Source organism: Fistularia commersonii, chromosome 29 (genome assembly GCF_037954325.1).
Source record: "Fistularia commersonii isolate RoL2024-O1a breed Wild chromosome 29, RoL_Fcom_v1.0, whole genome shotgun sequence".
NCBI classification, from domain to species: domain Eukaryota; kingdom Metazoa; phylum Chordata; class Actinopteri; order Syngnathiformes; family Fistulariidae; genus Fistularia; species Fistularia commersonii.
Window position 1 is genome coordinate 6,975,626 of NC_141312.1, and position 18,116 is coordinate 6,993,741.

The 18,116-nt window shown below is 41.2% G+C and overlaps 1 protein-coding gene across 1 annotated transcript; it reads left to right on the forward strand.

Annotated features, from left to right (window-relative positions):
• The first annotated feature begins 3,372 nt into the window (after nt 1-3,372).
• Nucleotides 3,373-17,439, forward strand: LOC147216875 (sodium/hydrogen exchanger 6-like). Its single transcript, XM_086177511.1, has 16 exons — nt 3,373-3,744; nt 4,427-4,626; nt 4,939-5,016; nt 5,212-5,288; nt 6,834-6,946; nt 7,024-7,129; nt 8,577-8,717; nt 9,047-9,153; nt 10,181-10,269; nt 10,791-10,904; nt 11,310-11,421; nt 12,275-12,428; nt 12,523-12,553; nt 12,656-12,744; nt 14,385-14,490; nt 14,595-17,439. The coding sequence occupies exons 1-16, from the start codon at nt 3,468-3,470 to the stop codon at nt 14,910-14,912; spliced, it is 2,112 nt and encodes a 703-aa protein (XP_086033637.1). The 5' UTR covers nt 3,373-3,467; the 3' UTR covers nt 14,913-17,439.
• The last annotated feature ends 677 nt before the right edge of the window (nt 17,440-18,116 follow it).

The following is an 18,116-nucleotide window of genomic DNA, read 5'->3' on the forward strand; positions in this document are numbered from 1 at the left end:
GATATTCAAGTACGTAAAGGTGAAGGTCTTTTAAACTCAAATATGAGCAAAAAAACCCCATCATTTTTCTTTTACATAGAGAGAGTGAAACTTTGAAAGGAAAATCCGTATTGTGTGTGCGACAATGTATATTTTACTCCTTTTACCAACACACAGCCCAAAACTGTTTAAAGAAAAAAAAAGTAAATTTATGTTTTAATCCTTTAACCAACAGAGAACCTGAAACAAAAGTTGTGTTTCCTGTAAGAGGAAGGTGGTCAAAGAAAAAAAAAGTAGGCGTTTTCATACGTGAGGCGGAACTTTGATGGCTGTGCAGATATTTTAGAGACAGACCTTTTGTCCATAAGTCCTTTTTGACCGAGCATGTTTTATTTTTATAAACATGTATAATAAGCAATTAGTTCAGTTAAGTTAGGTTTAAATCTTTTGAATTGGGGATAACTGAACAGATAATAATAATCCATGGATGATCCTACATTGTTAATCAAGGCTATTTCTTGGTATGTTTTGAATGAAGCCTATATCAAACATATCATTATTGAGAACATTAAATGAGTAAAAGCGTTTGAGTATGTCAAACTGAAGCCTTCTCAAGATTTTTTATAGGACTAGCTGTCAGAGATCCCTAAATTTCAGCATGACCATTGTGTGGACTTTGCAAAGATCGCATAGTGAGTTGTGTGAAGGTGAGTGTCTGGCTGAAGCATACCCGTATTTCCCAATCCCGGGCTGCATTCAGTGGGCCTGAGTCTGAGGGTGTTGGCCTGGTCCGCCATTTCTCCCCTTTCTGGGCGAAGGTTTTTATTTGTGGGATGGTAATCTGGGCATCTGCAGGCATGGCGTTGGTGGTTACCCTCCAGTTCAGCTGCCGAGCACTTGGTTGTTGCACCCCACCAAGATGTGTTTCAGGGTTGCTGGGGCTGCACACTGGGGACAGGCTGGTTCTTCTCTATACCACAGATGTAGGTTGCATGGACAGAGCAGAACATCATATGTCACCTTGATGATGAAGCAAAGCCTGTTAGGCTCCATGCTCCACATCTTGCTCCACGTGATTTTCCTCCTATCCACACCCTCCTACTTCATCCAATTGCCTTGCTGGGCTTGGGAGACTGCCTTGGCACACCTGGCTGCTCCCTCTTGGTGGTGCACCTCCTCCACCACCATGTGCCACCGTTCGGTTGGAGCAGCCATGTGGGTGTTGTAGCCTCCAAGCCAAGGTCCCCTCTGTCCTGTTAGACGTGCCTCACTATTTCCTGGTGTCTGAGGGCGGCCTTTGTCACCATTACCGCTGCAGCCTCCATTTCCTCCCAGTTGCTCAGTTGCAGAGTTGATCTCCAGCCTTGTTTTGGCACATTCGTACTCCTCCAGCAGGCTTGAGATTGATAGGGAGAAGGCTCCATTGCCATACAGGCCTATGCTGGTTAGGCATTTCGGCAGTCCAAGCCACTTCCTCACTTGGTCATTCGCCAGTCTCTCAAGTCGAGTGGCATGGGACAGAACGACTTCAGAGATGGAAATTGGCCACATGAGCCGAGGCCACTGATGGTATCCTGGACGAGTTGTTGCACCTGCTTCGAGTCTTCGAGTTGTGCACTGTACCAGCAACCAAGACTATTGATAGGCTTCTCCTGGACAGTTGGTATTGGCTCGTTATTGATGAATAATCTCTCATTGGCGAGCTTGCCTTTGACAATGTTGAATGTTGAATGAAATGTTGTGGGATTTGTTGGGTTTGATCTCCATTCGCATCCATTTGATGTTCATCTGGAGTTTGCATATGTTTGTCGTTAAAGAATCGGGTCATGTGAGCCCCGATTGGAGACAGACGCTGCCCGCTCTTCACCCGTTCCCCTCCAACCACCCATCAGGATGCACAGATGATGAGTTCCATTGCCATAGTAAATGCCAGCGTGGATATGGTGCCCCCCTGCCATTATGCCCAAGATGTTGCCAGTCAGTTGTGCTAGCCTGTAGAGTTATGCAAAACTGGAGGTTGTGAAAGTAGGCTTTGACCAATCTTGTGATGCCCTCTGGGACTTGAAAGAAATTGAACGCTGTCCAAAAAATCTCATGAGGCACCGATCTGAAGGCATTGGCAAGGTCCAAGAAAACCTGTAGGTCCTTCTTCTCTTTTATGGTTGTCTGTACCTGGTGCCAGATGAAAGTTGTGTGTTCCAGCCATCCTGAGAAACTGCTTATCCCTGCCTTCTGCACTGATGTGCCAATAAAGTTATTCTTCTGCAAGAATACTGAAAGCCTCTGGGCAACAACACTGAAGAATATCTTTCCTTCCACACTCAGAAGGCTGATTTGATTGAACTGATCAATAGTTGAGGACTCCTTCTCTTTAGGAATCAGGATCCCTCTTGCCCTTCGCGATACCTTCGGTATTAACCCTTTCTGCCATGCCACTTTCATTATCTTCCAGAGGTACCGCAAGACGCCCCGTGCGTACTTATAGAGCCTATATAAAATGTCATTGGGCCCAGGGGCTGACATTGTTCCTGCCCGCTTAACTGTGCTCATGATTTAATTCCATTTAGGGGAACTTGCTTCCTCATAATCAAATAAAAATGTGTCATCTAGTTTCTTTCTGATAATGTGCAGGGAATGGTTCTGTGTCGAAACTGCCCACAAATGTTGTAGAATTTAGCTTTTCACCTATATTAGTAAGCAAGGCTATTGAATTAACTGTATTTGCAGCATTTCCAAGTGATTAACGTCATTTTCTTGACACCAAACCATTTAAACCCATCTATGAAACATATTATGTTGACCATAGTATCGCCTTATAGTGATACCACCTTATCTTGTTTCTGCTGGGTAGGATTGTGTGTGTATTCCTGTGCACACTAACGCCTCCTACTCTGCACCAGTACAATAGCGTTTTTTTCCCCACCAAATACATTTGCTGACTAATGCATGCAAATGGTTTCTAATCCTTATCCTTTTCCAAATTAAACTTAAAACGTGGAAGTGCAAAAATGCTTTCTTAAATGAACTTAAACGGTGTGTAAAGGTCAGTACGCTAACAAAGGTATAAGGATTACAACGCTCATCACTGCATCACTGTACAACAAATATACAGGTGCATATGGTTCAGTGATACATACAATTATGTGGTCACTTATGCCATTTACAATGTGTAACACTTTAATATCAAGGACAGATCTGTAACAAGAAAATATGCATGCAGAAGCTAGAAGTGAAAGACAAAAAATAAATCAAAATGTTATTGATTTTAATGCAATTAAACGCACAAAGTCAACGACATAACCCCACATTGCTTCCTGTCAGTTTTTATTGTCTTACTTTTATTTTGACAGAGCCGGAAGTTCCAGTGTTTTGATAACGGCTACGGAAGCCGCTGTCATTTGCTAGAGTCCCGGGAGACAGGCAGCGTTTCTCGTCACACAATTAGGACTACTTCTAAAGACAAATGTTACCGGCTCACTGAAACCATTATGGTATCTCCACCAAGTCGATTTTTTGACATCGGACCGTCGAAAGCGGCCCTGTTGTTGCCTTTTCTGTTGACATTTGTGCTCGTCGGGAGCCAAAGCGAGGGCAATGCGATGGACAACATCGAGACTGAGAGGATGGCTGAAGAAAGCCACAGACAAGACAGTGCCAACCTACTTATATTCATAATGCTTTTGACTCTCACCATTTTAACTATATGGCTGTTTAAACACCGACGATTTAGATTTCTGCACGAAACGGGACTTGCTATGATATATGGTAAGCACTAACATTAGCTAACGTTAATGCCAGTCTTAAGTTCACAAAGCGTTGATGCTAGCCGTTGGCTACGATACCGTTAGCTCCTTCAACCGGAATGGTAAGCTAATTCGACACCTTCTAAAACCTAAGAAGACTTCTTAAATATTAACATACTATAGTGATTATGTTACACTCAAAACAATATTACATCTATGCTTGTGAAGTTACATTTAGCCTCCATTATTAATTTGCGACGCTGGGTGTTGTGTGACAAATCCCCAACTAAAATAAAGAATAAAATTGATAACCTGTTGAATGGTGTTAAAGCACGGTTAAGTAATCTGTCAAATTGTACAGAAATAACTATTCAGATAAATGCACCATCATTCAATTTTGTTATGCATGACTACACGCTGTAATAGCTGTTGAGAAAGCATGTCCACTCTTTTTAGAAAAATGTGTTCTCATTTATATATGATATTTTATATATATATATATATATATATATATATATATATATATATATATATATATATATATATATATATATTTATTTATGTTCAGTCTCCCTAATACAATTTCAATTACCCACATGACTGTTTCAATGCAATTCCCGCTCCAACTGAGTCTTGCAGTAGGTGACTCCAACACATTCTTGGTTAATTACTTTTTCTCCCTGTTTGCTCCTCTCCGTGGGAAGGCCTCCTGGTGGGAGTCATCCTGAGGTTCGGTGTCCACGTGCCTCAGAGCATGAGCGACACGATCTTAAGCTGTGCTGTCAATGCCAGTCCTGCCACCCTCCTCGTCAACATTAGCGGGCGATTTTATGAGTACACCTTGAAGGGCGAAGTCAGCAGGGGCAAAGGTCATCAAGTACAGGACGATGAGATGCTGAGAAAGGCAAGGACCTGACACGATTGTGTGGAACACACAAAACTTGTTGCTTTAAATGTGCCTCTCTTGAACATATGTCTGAAAGTGTCTGAAAGGAAAATAGATTCATGACCCACTGCATTGGTCCATTTGACTTTTAATCCCCCTTGATATTTGTGAGTAAATTAAAATCGTGTTTATTTTGTGAATAAAATATATTAATGTTATCCTTATCTATAACAATGCGGAAATTTCAGTGGCAAACTCTGAGATGTTACAAGTTTGCACTGTCAAAAACAAAACATGGTTAAATCAGACTTCAATTTTCTGTCTATTTAGGTGACCTTCGACCCTGAGGTGTTTTTCAACATTCTGCTGCCTCCCATTATCTTCCATGCCGGTTATAGTCTGAAACGGGTAAGAGGATCCAAATGATTTATGACTATGATTGTAGGAACTTAATAACTATCTTTAATAAAAAATGATGTTTGTTAAATTAGAGGTATGTATTATTTCACTGTTATGAAAGTAAATTATGTTTCCCAGATTTTGGTAGCTGTTGTATTAAAACAAGACATCTCTTAAAGTAATCTGCATCCTTGTTTGTCTCAGAGACATTTTTTCAGAAATATCGGCTCCATCCTTGCCTATGCCTTCATGGGAACAGTTCTATCATGCTTTGTGATTGGGTAAGTTATCCATACTTATCAGTGTTTGCTGATAGATTAAGTGATGCTAGGCTTAAAGGGAAGCTGTAACGCTAAATTAGGAATATGTGTTTTTTAATATCCATGTAATTTATCAGGTGTGCGTGCCTGTTCTTTTCAGTATGTGAGTGGATGAGATTGTCTGTCATCTGTAAAAACAGTGGACCTTAATGGAGTTTTCCTGGTAGTGCTAAAACTGACTCTTTCTACAAAGCAGTTGCTTAAATGATCCACAAAATATCAATGTGCAGCTTTGTGTAACAATTAGGACATAGTTACTAATTTGCAATCTATTGCTATTATTTTGCTAATTTCATATCATCGCGGGCTTCTCGATTGACTTCTCGATTCCTCTGTATGTCCAGTACATGTGGAGAAATTGACAATAAAGCTGACTTTGACTTTTTTTTGACAGTTTAATCACTGGGATTACTACAGTTTTGATTACAAGTGTTTGTTTTAGTATTGCGTGACCAGACCGTGATTTCAGGAAACAGACATTGCTGTCTGGTTCCGCAAACCTTATTTAAGGGAACTTGAGCTTCACACAAGAGCTCGGTTTCACTGAGTCACTTCTGTTTAATCCTAATGCAGACATTTCTGACGTGGATATTTGAAAAATTAGAAACTTGTGCCAAAAAGGGTTTAATTGGATACATAGCACTGCAAGCTGAAAACAACAGGGGATTTGGGTCTTGCATGAACCCTTTCTTTAAAATGTATGTTATAGGTATTTTAATTTAGGCATACAATATCAGAAGAAGCTCGCAGAGTGTAATGACGATTGGCAATAGCAACAAACTGCAGTGGTTTTGCAGTCATTGACACTGCTTGAAGTCCGTGACTAGGAAGATTCTAGCCTTCTCGCTCCCAAAAAATGGTCTTACTTCTGCTTCTGTCTTTCCCTGCTCATGTCCTCATATACATCAGACAACAATTGATGTGGTGCCACTAAGCATTCATAATATGGTTTTAGTCGAAGTCTGTAACGGACATGGAAACCATTGACGTGGTTGTGAAATGCCACATATCACATTATCTGCGGTTCTAAATAATCATCTACACATTCTTGTTTACAATATCTCATTCATGAAATGACATTCCTGATAAGATTTTAATGCCACCGTAGCACGCCTCCATCTTTGCTCTCACACTTTCACTCTCCCTTTAATTTCGCATTCCTCATAGACATTGGGGTTTGTCCTCGCAAAAGAAAAAAATTTGCATTCAAGAAATAATGTCATGATTCACACTGACATTTTACATGTCAGGGCGTAGTTTTAGAATTCTGAATTGTTGGACACATATATTGTGTGTGTGTGTTTATGTTGGTGCATCTTTTTAAACAAGAAATTTGTATCAAATTGAACTCAGTGTGAGATATGCACAGCCCTCTTATTTAGATGTCTAAGGCATTTTTATAAAGGGAGATTTTTACACCCACTCAGCCTGCATTATATAACGGAAAGATGTTCTCTTGCTTATTTTTCGAAAGTTGCATCGATGTCTGTATTTCTTTCTCCCCAGAATGATCATGTATGGCTTTGTGTCCTTTATGAAAGTCGTGGGCCAGCTTGGGGGTGATTTTTACTTTACTGACTGCCTGTTCTTCGGGGCCATTGTGTCTGCGACTGACCCAGGTGGGTTTTCAACCCCGGTTTATTTATGTTTGTAACGATTATTGTTTTAATTTTTTTTCCTCTGCTCTGCGTCGCAGTTACTGTACTAGCTATTTTCAACGAGCTGAAGGTAGATGTGGACCTCTACGCTTTGCTTTTCGGGGAGAGTGTCCTCAATGATGCTGTTGCCATCGTCCTCTCTTCGTAAGTAATGGACAGACACAAGCACAGCCTCAGTAGTGTTCGCTGCTATTTCACCAGTATTTCCCATGAATTTCTATGTTGCTCAGCTGCTCAATAATCAGGATAAATGTGAGAAATGTGGACAATAATCATACTAACACAACATCGCCCTGTCATTTCACTACTTGCTGTCCTCCACCCATCTGTGTCAATCATCACCTACTTTCACGTATGTATGGAGTGTTCTGCTGCGGTTGGAGAAGCAGAGTAGGCAAAGGGCCGGGGCTTTTCGTTCTTCTGGAGATTATGGTCCAGTCTGGACCGAGGGGGTGGAGGAATGGCCGGGAGAAAACGAAACGATGACTCCTCGGTGGGTGGGTGGGGCATTGGCTCGTAGTATTAGCACCTGGTCTTCACAGTTTGCTAAATGAAATCCATAAAATTTCATGGATTGATAAAACGGCATGATATTTTTCCCATTCTTTACATGGCAAATTTCAACGCAATACGGTTGAATGGTCTTGAACTATGAGCTGAATCAGACATTAATTTAATGCCAGAATTATATGAATGAAGTGTCAGCAAGACCTCGGACACACATCCCATTGTAGTTTGTAGTCAATGAAATTGAAACTGAACATTCAACTCCAAAAAAAGGCACAAACGTCCTAAGATGTTGCAAGGGCATTAACGATTGGACGTTTGGATGGAATTTGGATCTATTTTGAGTGAACGATACAACTCAAAAGCTTCGTGATGTCAACGTCAGCAGTTTTTGGTTGTCTAAATCAATTCACAGACCCTCTGACATTGATATTACAACCTGCACTCGATTAAACATTGACGCTGATACAATGTTTATGTTCAACTGGCTGCCCCTCAGGCCATGAAAACCTAACTAACCGACTGAGTCTTTTACATATAAATTGCCGGTCTGTAACATTTGTTATTGGCCGTTGTAAATGCCACTCTGGGTTTATCCATGAAAGGTTAGCACTGGCCTTCCTGATGTATTGATCAGACTCTGGTAGTGCCTGAATATGCTTCTTTAAAATGTACTTTTTCTGCAAAGTTTTCTAATTAGATATCAATGGAAAGAGTTGAGACGTCCGATATCTTATTAGAAATAAACATTCATTCCTCTTGTTGCTACATTCCTCCCTTGCCATGAATGCCAAATTCAACTCAAGTCCATGTTGGCTGATTTGTAATTTCATGTTGGCTGATATATATCTATATTATACCCAATAAGACAAACATAGTGCTGGTAAAATCAGCCATTCATGGATTTGAGTTGCTTAAACTTTAATTTTTTTTTTTCTTAATGCCCAACATATATGTTTAAATAATCTTTTTGTGTTTTCTCTGTGAGCATGTTTGACACTAGACCTGGTCTGCTCCTCGTGCTCTCCAAAACTGACAGCTTTCTTTTTCGTGTAAATGTTGTGTGCTCTATCCGAACCACCAGCTCCATTGTGGCGTACCAGCCCGTTGGAGACAACAGCCACAGCTTCGAGGCCATGGCCATGTTGAAATCCTTTGGCGTCTTCCTGGGAGTCTTCAGTGGATCGTTTGCTCTTGGAGTGGCCACTGGCGTCATGACTGCTTTCATATCTTTTCCAACCCATTTCCTGCCTTCTTGCTAATTAACCTTTATTTTTAAGAGTACTTATTAGCAGTTACCTGGTATGACTACATGTTTTAAAGGGTTTTATTGCAGCTACTTAAACAAAAGGACACCCCGGTAGTTAAAGTGTAATTGCAGACTTCATCACACCGTTCCATTGCTGTATTTCCCGTGTTCAAACTGCCTCATTTTACAAAAAAGCATTTCTCACTCCTAATTTGCACTCGGAAAGTTCTGTTTCGTCACTGTTAAGGGGCCGCCGATTGACAGCGAATAAGCCGTTTCTGCTTTTGTTCCTTGACTTTCCATCACGTAACCAAGTTCACTAAACTGAGGGACTTTCCTTTGCTGGAGACAGCGCTTTTTTTCCTCATGTCCTGGAGCACTTTCCTATTGGCTGAGGCCTGCGGGTTCACAGGTATGCCGGCACCAGAGAGTCATACATGCCATTTTAAGAGCGTCAGTTTTAGCATCTGGTTATAATTTGGAGTTAGTCACGTAGTTTAAACGAAACACATCCTGACACATCCTGTCGTTACAGTTATTGACAGCGTTCGTCAAAATACATTCAATCATTCCTAAGCAAAACCTTTTTAAGGTTGAATTTAATTGTAGAGACTTTGCCTATAGAATATTCTACATAAAGTCTTTCCAATTATTTTCTGTTAAGCATTAGGAGAGGTGCCGGACTTCATTAAATTTTAGGGCTAAAACACTTAAACCACATGATGCTGCAATAAAGTGTCAGTGTACAGTGTAATGGGCATGGTGTTTAGAGACGTCTCAAAGTAATGTCGCCTAAAACTGGGAATTTGAATGTATAAGCTGTGGCAGGAAGATCCCCCCCCCCCCCCCCCCCATCATGTGAAGGCAATCAGTCAATTAACTCACCCAACACCCAAAGACTCGAGCATTGCCAGACCAGTGCGGGGGCAGAGAGAAGTAACATCTGTTTTGAATGAAGACCGAGAGTTTTACACGCGTCGAAATCAGGATGCATAGCGACATTTACACAGGGTTATACGATCAGCAGCAGCGTAGAAACCCAGGCCTGAGTTTACCGCAGATATCAGACTTGAACGAGGGCAAAGGGGGAGCTTTGTTTAATTTTTGATCAGACACATCAAGACGACGCATTTCCTATTTTAGTCTACGGCTTTTTAACCAGGCCTGTTTAAAATTTAATTTAATTTAAATGCCGCACCTGTCTTGTAATTGTGTTTGATGAATTCGGACATGCTGCATTTTGGATTTTAATATTCAAAGATCAGTAACGAGGGGCTGTTTTTTTTGAGATTTAATTCAGTTGAAGTCGGAGAGGTTGTTTTTAAGTTTCAGTGCCAGTGGTAATTCGTATAAAGGCTGAAAAAATTAACAATTGTTGACACTGTATTTATTGTTAAATGTTAATTATTTGTTTTTCTCCCGCTCTGTGCCTGATTCAGGTGTGGTTGCTGTGCTGTTCTGTGGGATCACACAGGCTCACTACACCTACAACAATCTCTCTCCCGACTCTCAGGACAGAACCAAACAGGTGACGCGTCCTCCTGCTCGTCCGTCTATCTTTTTTATTTAACCACATCAATCATTGCGCCATCATGAGTACTTCCTCTGATGTAAATGCAAATTGTACTGCGCTTGATGTATCGACTCAGCGCGCCTTTCAGAAGTACGGTATTCACAGTTAATAAATTCCAGAATTTTGACGAAAACAGTAACAATATTCCACGAGAAGAAGAGTACTTGCGTACCTTTTTGCCGAATGGCACAGCTGCCCACCGTTGTGTCTTACCACAAAGTACCACTTTGTCCTAGTGTCTTCCCATGATGCACAAGGATATTTTTACAGCTCAAATTCCTGATTTAGAGAACTTTAGTTCCGCAGTCAAATGAATGTTATGATTAGACTGGAAACAATTTGCCTCATTCAAGCATAAATTCTCACGCGACTGAGGCGAATTAATACAAAATGAAGCTGGAGGAACCTCGTGATGACTTTTTGGATTCTTAATGTCCTATTTTTAAGGTTATATCTGCTCGTCTCTTCACCAACAGTTGTTTGAGCTACTGAACTTCCTGGCGGAGAATTTCATCTTCTCCTACATGGGTCTGACGCTCTTCTCCTTCCAGTCCCACGTCTTCAACCCTCTCTTCATCATCGGGGCCTTTGTATCCTTTTACGTGCCCAAATAAATCAAGGCCCTTTCCAGATACTTCGGAGACTGGAGAGTGAAAAAAGTTTATCACATTTCTCACTTCCCTAATGCCCCGGTGGTGCCAAATTTCCTGTGAATGTTTGTCACAATCCTGACGTTGTATTTCTATTTCGGAATTTGCGCATTATTCGACCACACCGATATTTTGGGTGGTCTGCCTTAGTTATAGATTGGGACAATAATTTTGACCTGAAAGGTGCTGATGAGGATCATGTTTTCATAAAGTAGTATGTTGAGTGTTTAGGGAAGAGAATGAAAATGCAAGTGCACTCAAAAAAGAGGTCGGTCTCTATAGTAATTCTAAACTTGTTTTTACCTCGTTTTTTTTTTTTCTCCTTGACCTTTCTGTGTTGTCAAGCTGGCGGTGTTTCTGGGCAGGGCAGCGAACATCTACCCTTTGTCTTTCCTGCTCAACTTGGGACGAAGGAACAAGATCAGATCAAATTTTCAGCATGTCATGATGTTTGCAGGTACACAAATGGAACTGAAGGCCGTGATAGATCGGGTCATAATTCTCTGTGGCTCACATTCACATCCGCACGATACATTTCTCACCGAAGAGATGGTACGGGACAACAGCAGTAAAGACCAAACAAAAAAATTAGACAGATAATGTGCACAACCCACTCATGCCCTAAAAACACAATTACTCAAGATACACTACTCAAAGGAGTACCAGACCTGTGTCAGCTGACATTTATATAGTTAAAGGGGGCTACCGATGGAAATCCCCTCCCAATTATCATCTTAACACGCTTTCGTGAAAGCATGTACAAAAACTCTTTGTGGCAATTTGACCTGAATTTCTTCCCTTGAAGACGTTTCACCTCACATTTCCTCAGTTTCAAACTGAAGAAATTCAAGTCGTTGATTTCGGCATGAACATGTTCAAAGAGCTTTTACATTTGGCAAAAAAAAGTGCCTTAGCCCAGTTTAGCTACTGTAGCTAATATAATCAGCCTTATAAAATCCCACTTATAGTCACATGAAACAAACAGAGGGTAACTAGAAATTATTTATTGAGTGGTTGAGGACAGATCCCAGCTCGGGAGACAGTCAAATACAATATAAAAGTAATCAAGCTTTTAATTGTTTCAAAGGGTAAAAGTTTAGAAATTGCCTGAAATTCAATAGGAAGTCATCATGGATTTTCTTTCGGCTTTCACTGACTGCTTGAAGAGTTCTGTCCAGTAATATTTTAGAAGATGAGCTGAAGGCAAAGCTCTGCCTCACACTGGCTATATCATGTTTTGTTTATCAAAACACTCGCACTTGTAGAAATATCTTTTCTCACACCATCCTAATTTTCATGTAATATTTCAGGCCTACGTGGGGCGATGACCTTTGCTCTTTCTATCCGAGACACCGCCACGTACGCTCGCCAGATGATGTTTTCGACCACGCTTCTAATTGTATTCTTCACCGTTTGGGTCTGTGGGGGCGGCACCATGCCCATGCTCTCCTTCATGAGTATACCGTACGCCTCAGGAATTAAAACTTGACATGTTATCTCCCTATCGCAGAGTTAATAGTTGCGTGTTACAGTCGCCTGACTTTTATTTCTCCTTCAGGGTGGGTGTGGACTCAGACCAAGAAAACACAGTAAGTAAGAAAGCCGAGTTTGAAATCACTTGTTTATTTAGTATTAGAATTTCAATGTTTTCGATGTAAATATGCCCTTGTTTTGTCCGTTCATTCTGACAGAGTGCGACCATGTTGGACGGATCACAGCGGAGAAACACCAAGCATGAGAGTGCCTGGCCCTTCAGGATTTGGTACAATTTTGACCACAAGTATCCTTTGAGACCACTGATCACAGCATAATTGCTGTTTTCTGACCTGTTTATAATACAGGCTGAACACCAGAGGGAGTTCTTGACCTGCAGCAATTCCGTATGACGCTACACTTACACAACTTATGCTTTCCGGAGCAACCGCATATACATTTCAGAGTGTGTCTCTTGTTCCTTATTTTCAAGGCTTGAGAATGCAGAAGCAGCAGCAGCTCCTACTCTTGCTGTAATTATCCGAGGAGCACTTGAGCAATAAGGCTGTTAGTGAAAGGAACACACGTTATTGACTTTGTAAACACAATTCCTGCAGAGCGAGGAGCAGCCTCAGGCAGCCGGACAGATTGAGGCTGAACGTTCCCACCAAGTGCATTTCCGGAAGCAACACTTTACACTTAGCTAATGTTTTCACACTATCTGGTTAGTTTCCTGAATTGTTACATCTATGTTTTTTTTTTTGATAAAGGTTGAAGATTTTTGTAATATTCTAACACAGTGCAAATATTGGGTTAGGATCAAATAGTTCTTTAGCAGTGCCGTAGGGTGTAAAAAAAATACAGTTCCCCAGGTAATGTGTATATATCAGATTGCAAACAGCGTTTTTCGTGTAATAAAAAAAAAAAAACTTCTAAAATGAATTATAACCCTTCCAAATACAGTTGGGAACAAGCAATTAAGATGAGTGAAGTCCTGGAAACTTGAGATGAATCACCAATGCCAATGACAGTTCTTTGACAAATGAGGAATTTGAATTATTGTAGTTAGCAGATTACATTGTGACCTGTAGTGAGAGCAGGGAACAGGTTGAGGAAAATCTAGAGGTGGAAGTATGTGCTGGAAAGGAGAGGAATGAAAGTTAGTCGCAGCAAGACAGAGTATAAGTGTGTGATTGGCTTTAGTGGAACGGTGAGGCTACAGGGAATGGAGATCAAGAAGTTGGAGGATTTCAGGTACTCGGGGTCAACAGTCCAGAGCCAGGGCGAGTGTGGAAAAGAGGCGAAGAGACGGGTTCAAGCAGGTCAGAATGGGTGGAGAAAAGTGTCAAGGATGCTATGTGAATGGAGACAATCAGCCAGAATGAAAGGAAAGGTGTACAAGTGGTGAGACCAGCGATGCTGTATGGCCTAGAAACAGTTTCAATGATGAAAAGACAGGAGAGAGAGCGAAAGGTTGCAGAGATGAAGATGATAAGGTTCTCTCTGGGAGTGACCAGGATGAATAGGATCAGGAATGAGTCTATCAGAGGAACAGCACATGTTAGATGTTTTGGAGAGAAAGTCAAAGAAGCCAGACTGAGATGGTTGGGTCATGCACAGAGGAGGGATGGTGAATATATTGGTAGACAGATGCTGGAATTGGAACTGACCGGCAGGAGGTCTCGAGGAAGACCAAAGAGAAGATTTATGGACGTAGTGAGAGAAAATATGAAGGTAGTTGGTGTTAGAGAGGAGGATACAGAGAATAGGGTTAGATGGAGAATGTAGATTCACTGTGGTGACCCCTGAAGGGAAAAGCCGAAAGAAGAAGAAGAAGCTGAAGTAGCATCACCACAGTGAGAAGGTCGGGACCAGGTGATTGGTCCAAAGACAGACCACTCCTCCAGCACCTTTGCATAAGTTAGCAGATCTTTAACTTTTCTCCAGCTACCTGAAACCTCTCCTAACCCACAGTGGCCCTCCTCTCACCGCTACCCTGCCAGCATGTTGTGGCCCACTGGCACGATGCCTGACCAGCCCCCAGGCTTACGAGGTATAGATGCGCCTCATCTTTCAACACAGAAGACGAGTCATAGCATTTAAATTCAAAATAAATACACATACTGTACCCCATTTCTTTTCCCTCTTCTACGCTAGAATGAAAGTCAGCTCCGTGACGACGATTCAGAATTCATCCTGAACGACGCCAGTGTGAGCTCCATGTACGCCGACGTCACCGTCAGCACGGACGCGACCGGATCCCGCACCATCAACCGCAAGCGCTCCTCCACAGTCAGCACAGGACAGTCGGACGAGGGCCTGGATCATGAGCTGGCCCTGGCCGAACACGAGGTGGCGATCCGCGGGACCTGCCTGGTCCTGCCCATGGATGACCCGGTGGAACCTCCGACTACTGTGACCCTGCCCCCGCCGCCCTCCCCGCCACGCTCCGACCCTCGCAGGCACAGACTGTAAGAAGACACACCCCTCCATGATGCTTTTAATTATCTTTACGTTAAAAATGATATGTAATCTAACTTGATTTAATAAGGAAGTATTCAGTCTTTGTTGATTTATTTATTTTTTTTTATTTTTAGTTTTTTTGTGGGGGGGATTAAAAGGCCAAACTGCTTTTTAATTTTCTGTCATACAAATCTCAAGTTGACAGGACCTCCTCTGTGGCTAACCTGCAGGTTTGTGATTAACTTGAGGGCTTAGAGTCATACTTCAATTGTATAGGGTACTTAAAATACATGCATGATGTAGATTTAACTTCGATTTAAGGAGCGTAAAACAAGGCTGTAGAAAATCTCTGCACTACGACGTATTTTATCTCAAAGAAGTCCAACTCCATCCAGCCCCAAAGAGCTGTCCGCTTATACATTTGCACAAAGTTTGATCTTTTCTCTATGGTGAGAAGCTTGCTGATATTTGAGATACAATTAGATGGGTATTTTTTTATACAAGAGCCAATCAGATGCAAATGGTACAATTATTTTGCAAAGAGAGAATCAGCTGCTGCGAAAGTGAGTTTAGTGATGGAACTCAATTTGATGGGAGAACAAACAATACATTATATTGGGAGATTTAAATTTAAAAATTGTGGTGACATTCAGATCAAACCCTGGAGCTAAAATCTCAGCACCATAATATCATGTAGTCAAATTGTAAATTGTACGTGTGTGTTTTTTTTTTTTTCTTTAATTGACATTTAATAGATGTTTAATTGTAATTTTTACAACGAAGAACAGCACAGTTCGCATCAGCTATCATTTGTATCAAAATCAAACAGCTGGCTCGTGATGTCAGCGCCAAACAGCCTGCTGTCCCTGCTTGGAATGAATACGCAACAAAATCTTTTTACATTTAGTATATGTCAAAAGCAGTATTTTAAAAATCAGGCCGGGCTCGACTTACAAAACCACTTCTGTGACGTCATCCAGGAACAGCTCCAATAAGTTCTTAGTGCTGCCTGAAATGTTCAACCACATCAAACTAAAATTGGGTTATTTAGGGAATTACTTATATTTATTTATTGTCACGTAGTGTGATATAAGTGGTTCTCTCGCCCTGTTAAGACATGGGGGCAGCTTGGCGGGGAAAAGCGATCGGTGAGCACCTTTTTCTCAGAAAAGCACTCCGGCTCACCGAGTTACGAGGGGAGGCTGTTCATTCCAGGTGTTTCTCGCCCGTAACTGTAGATGCATCTTTGAATATCTCCTTCCTGTAATGTAGCAGAAGGCGTTACTTTATTTTCAGTCACTGGAGCTTCCCTGTGCATGTGTTTGACAAGCTTGTGAGTGATACCAGAATGAAGTCCTATAAATTTCACTGTTGAGACTCGCCGCTCATGTTTCTGTTCTTACTGGTTTCTGTCCTCAGCTTGTTTCATTCCTTGCAAAAAGCAAACCAAACACAACCATCATCTGATGTTTTATCATCAAATATGAATTTGAGGGCTTAACTGTCGTGAATCAAAGTGCCTGATCAGGATTTCAACGATTTTATGTAGATTTGTACATATTTTGATTTGCAAATGTTCAGGAAGGTTATCGTTTGTACGTATATGACACTGGATGCTATGATGGACGTTGAGTCTCTTTTACCTGTATAATCAGTTTCTTCTAATTTGTTTGGGTACATTTTATTTTCAGTGTGGAAGATCCACAAGAGTGTGAACCAAAATACTATATTCAAAAAAATCAATGAATATTACGAATAAGAGCACCTATACTCTTTTGGACATCGTCTCCTTGTGAGTGCGTACTTGGATGTCACTTCCTTAATTCTGACTCCTTTTTTTGCACTTAGTTTGGCTCCCGAGCGCCCCTGTTGTGTTTTTGGGAGATTATCTTGCACTGAGGCATCTCAGTTTGTGTAATGAAGCCCATGCTTGTCCTGTATTTTCCCGTCAGCAGGCTGATCCGACACCAGGGAGGGTGACTTTTATTGCTCGAAGCAGAAATGACCCCTGGTCACAATGTTCGTGTTGATTGTGCTTAAGCTGCTGACTTTTTTGTTGTTGTTGTTGTTTTCACTCCTCAAGCAGTATTTCAGATTTGGATTGTCTGCATAAACATTTCAGAGCTATGGATGTGACTAATTATGCATTTTTTCTTTCTACTTTGTGAGTACGACACTAATCAATTTTCGTTTTGTTGCTTAATTGTATTTGAGCAACTGGAGAAAAAAAAAGTTGAGTAACTTATTTGTAACAGACCTTTGAAGGAAACGTTGTAATTTAAGGTAGTAAACCAAACCCTACTGTTAAAAAATTCATGTTTGATTATGTTTCTACCAGCTGTAGAAATTGTTAGTTTATGAAAAGTACACCTGCAATAAGTCCTTATGTGAATGTTTTTAAAATGTGAACTAATGTTGCGTGGCATAATGACTTCCAGGCAGACTGACTTGTATTCCTCTGTGGAGTCCTTCATTTCTTTTTATATCTGTAAGACTTGTTGCAAGTGTACCAGAAATAAATGTAAACAATTCCGGAAAATAAGATGTCTTTATTTTTTTCGGTTTTCATTGAATTATCATTATATTCATATCGTTAACTGCGCCCCTTTTAACTATTCTGTCACCGAGCTGCATAAGAATTAAGGAGTTGAAGATAGTTTTTTTTTTTCATCGTATATGCTCCAGTTCTGACCCACAACACACGACACCCACGCCTCATTTTGAAAGAACACCAGACTCTCCCCATTTAAGGATTAATAGAATGAAGAATTCAGCCCAACTCTTACGCAGCTGGGACACAGCAAATCGATTGCACTGCCTGTGTCCATATTTGGAAAACAGAAGTCATATTCGCTCATTGTAATGCGTTAGCCCTTCAGGGTTCATCCATGTGATGCATTTCGAGGTATGAACAGAAACCTTTTCCTTGAACCACATTTGTCTGTCTCCAGCAGCACAGAGCTATCATGAGTTTTCCAAGATCATGAATGCAACCCTCTTTCTCACTGACTGCGTCTGTCCTTCAGTATGAATGCCGCACTGGAAAGCAGTTACAGGCCAAACCTTGTCCCTCTCCATCCATTTTCTGCTTGGATTATCCTGTCCAAAGGGATCAGAGAGCGGCTGGATCCAACCCCTTGTTGTCACCGTGCAAGAGGATGGAATGGTTGCCTCTTGAGCAGGCACCATGTAACCATAACAACACTGGATCACTTG

Excerpts from the sequence above, each read along its gene's own strand:
- LOC147216875 (XM_086177511.1), top strand. The coding sequence starts at position 3,468 with ATGGTATCTCCACCAAGTCGATTTTTTGACATCGGACCGTCGAAAGCG. Across the intron at positions 5,017-5,211 it reads CCGGTTATAGTCTGAAACGG|AGACATTTTTTCAGAAATAT; the intron begins GTAAGAGGATCC and ends TGTTTGTCTCAG. Across the intron at positions 7,130-8,576 it reads GTTGCCATCGTCCTCTCTTC|CTCCATTGTGGCGTACCAGC; the intron begins GTAAGTAATGGA and ends CCGAACCACCAG.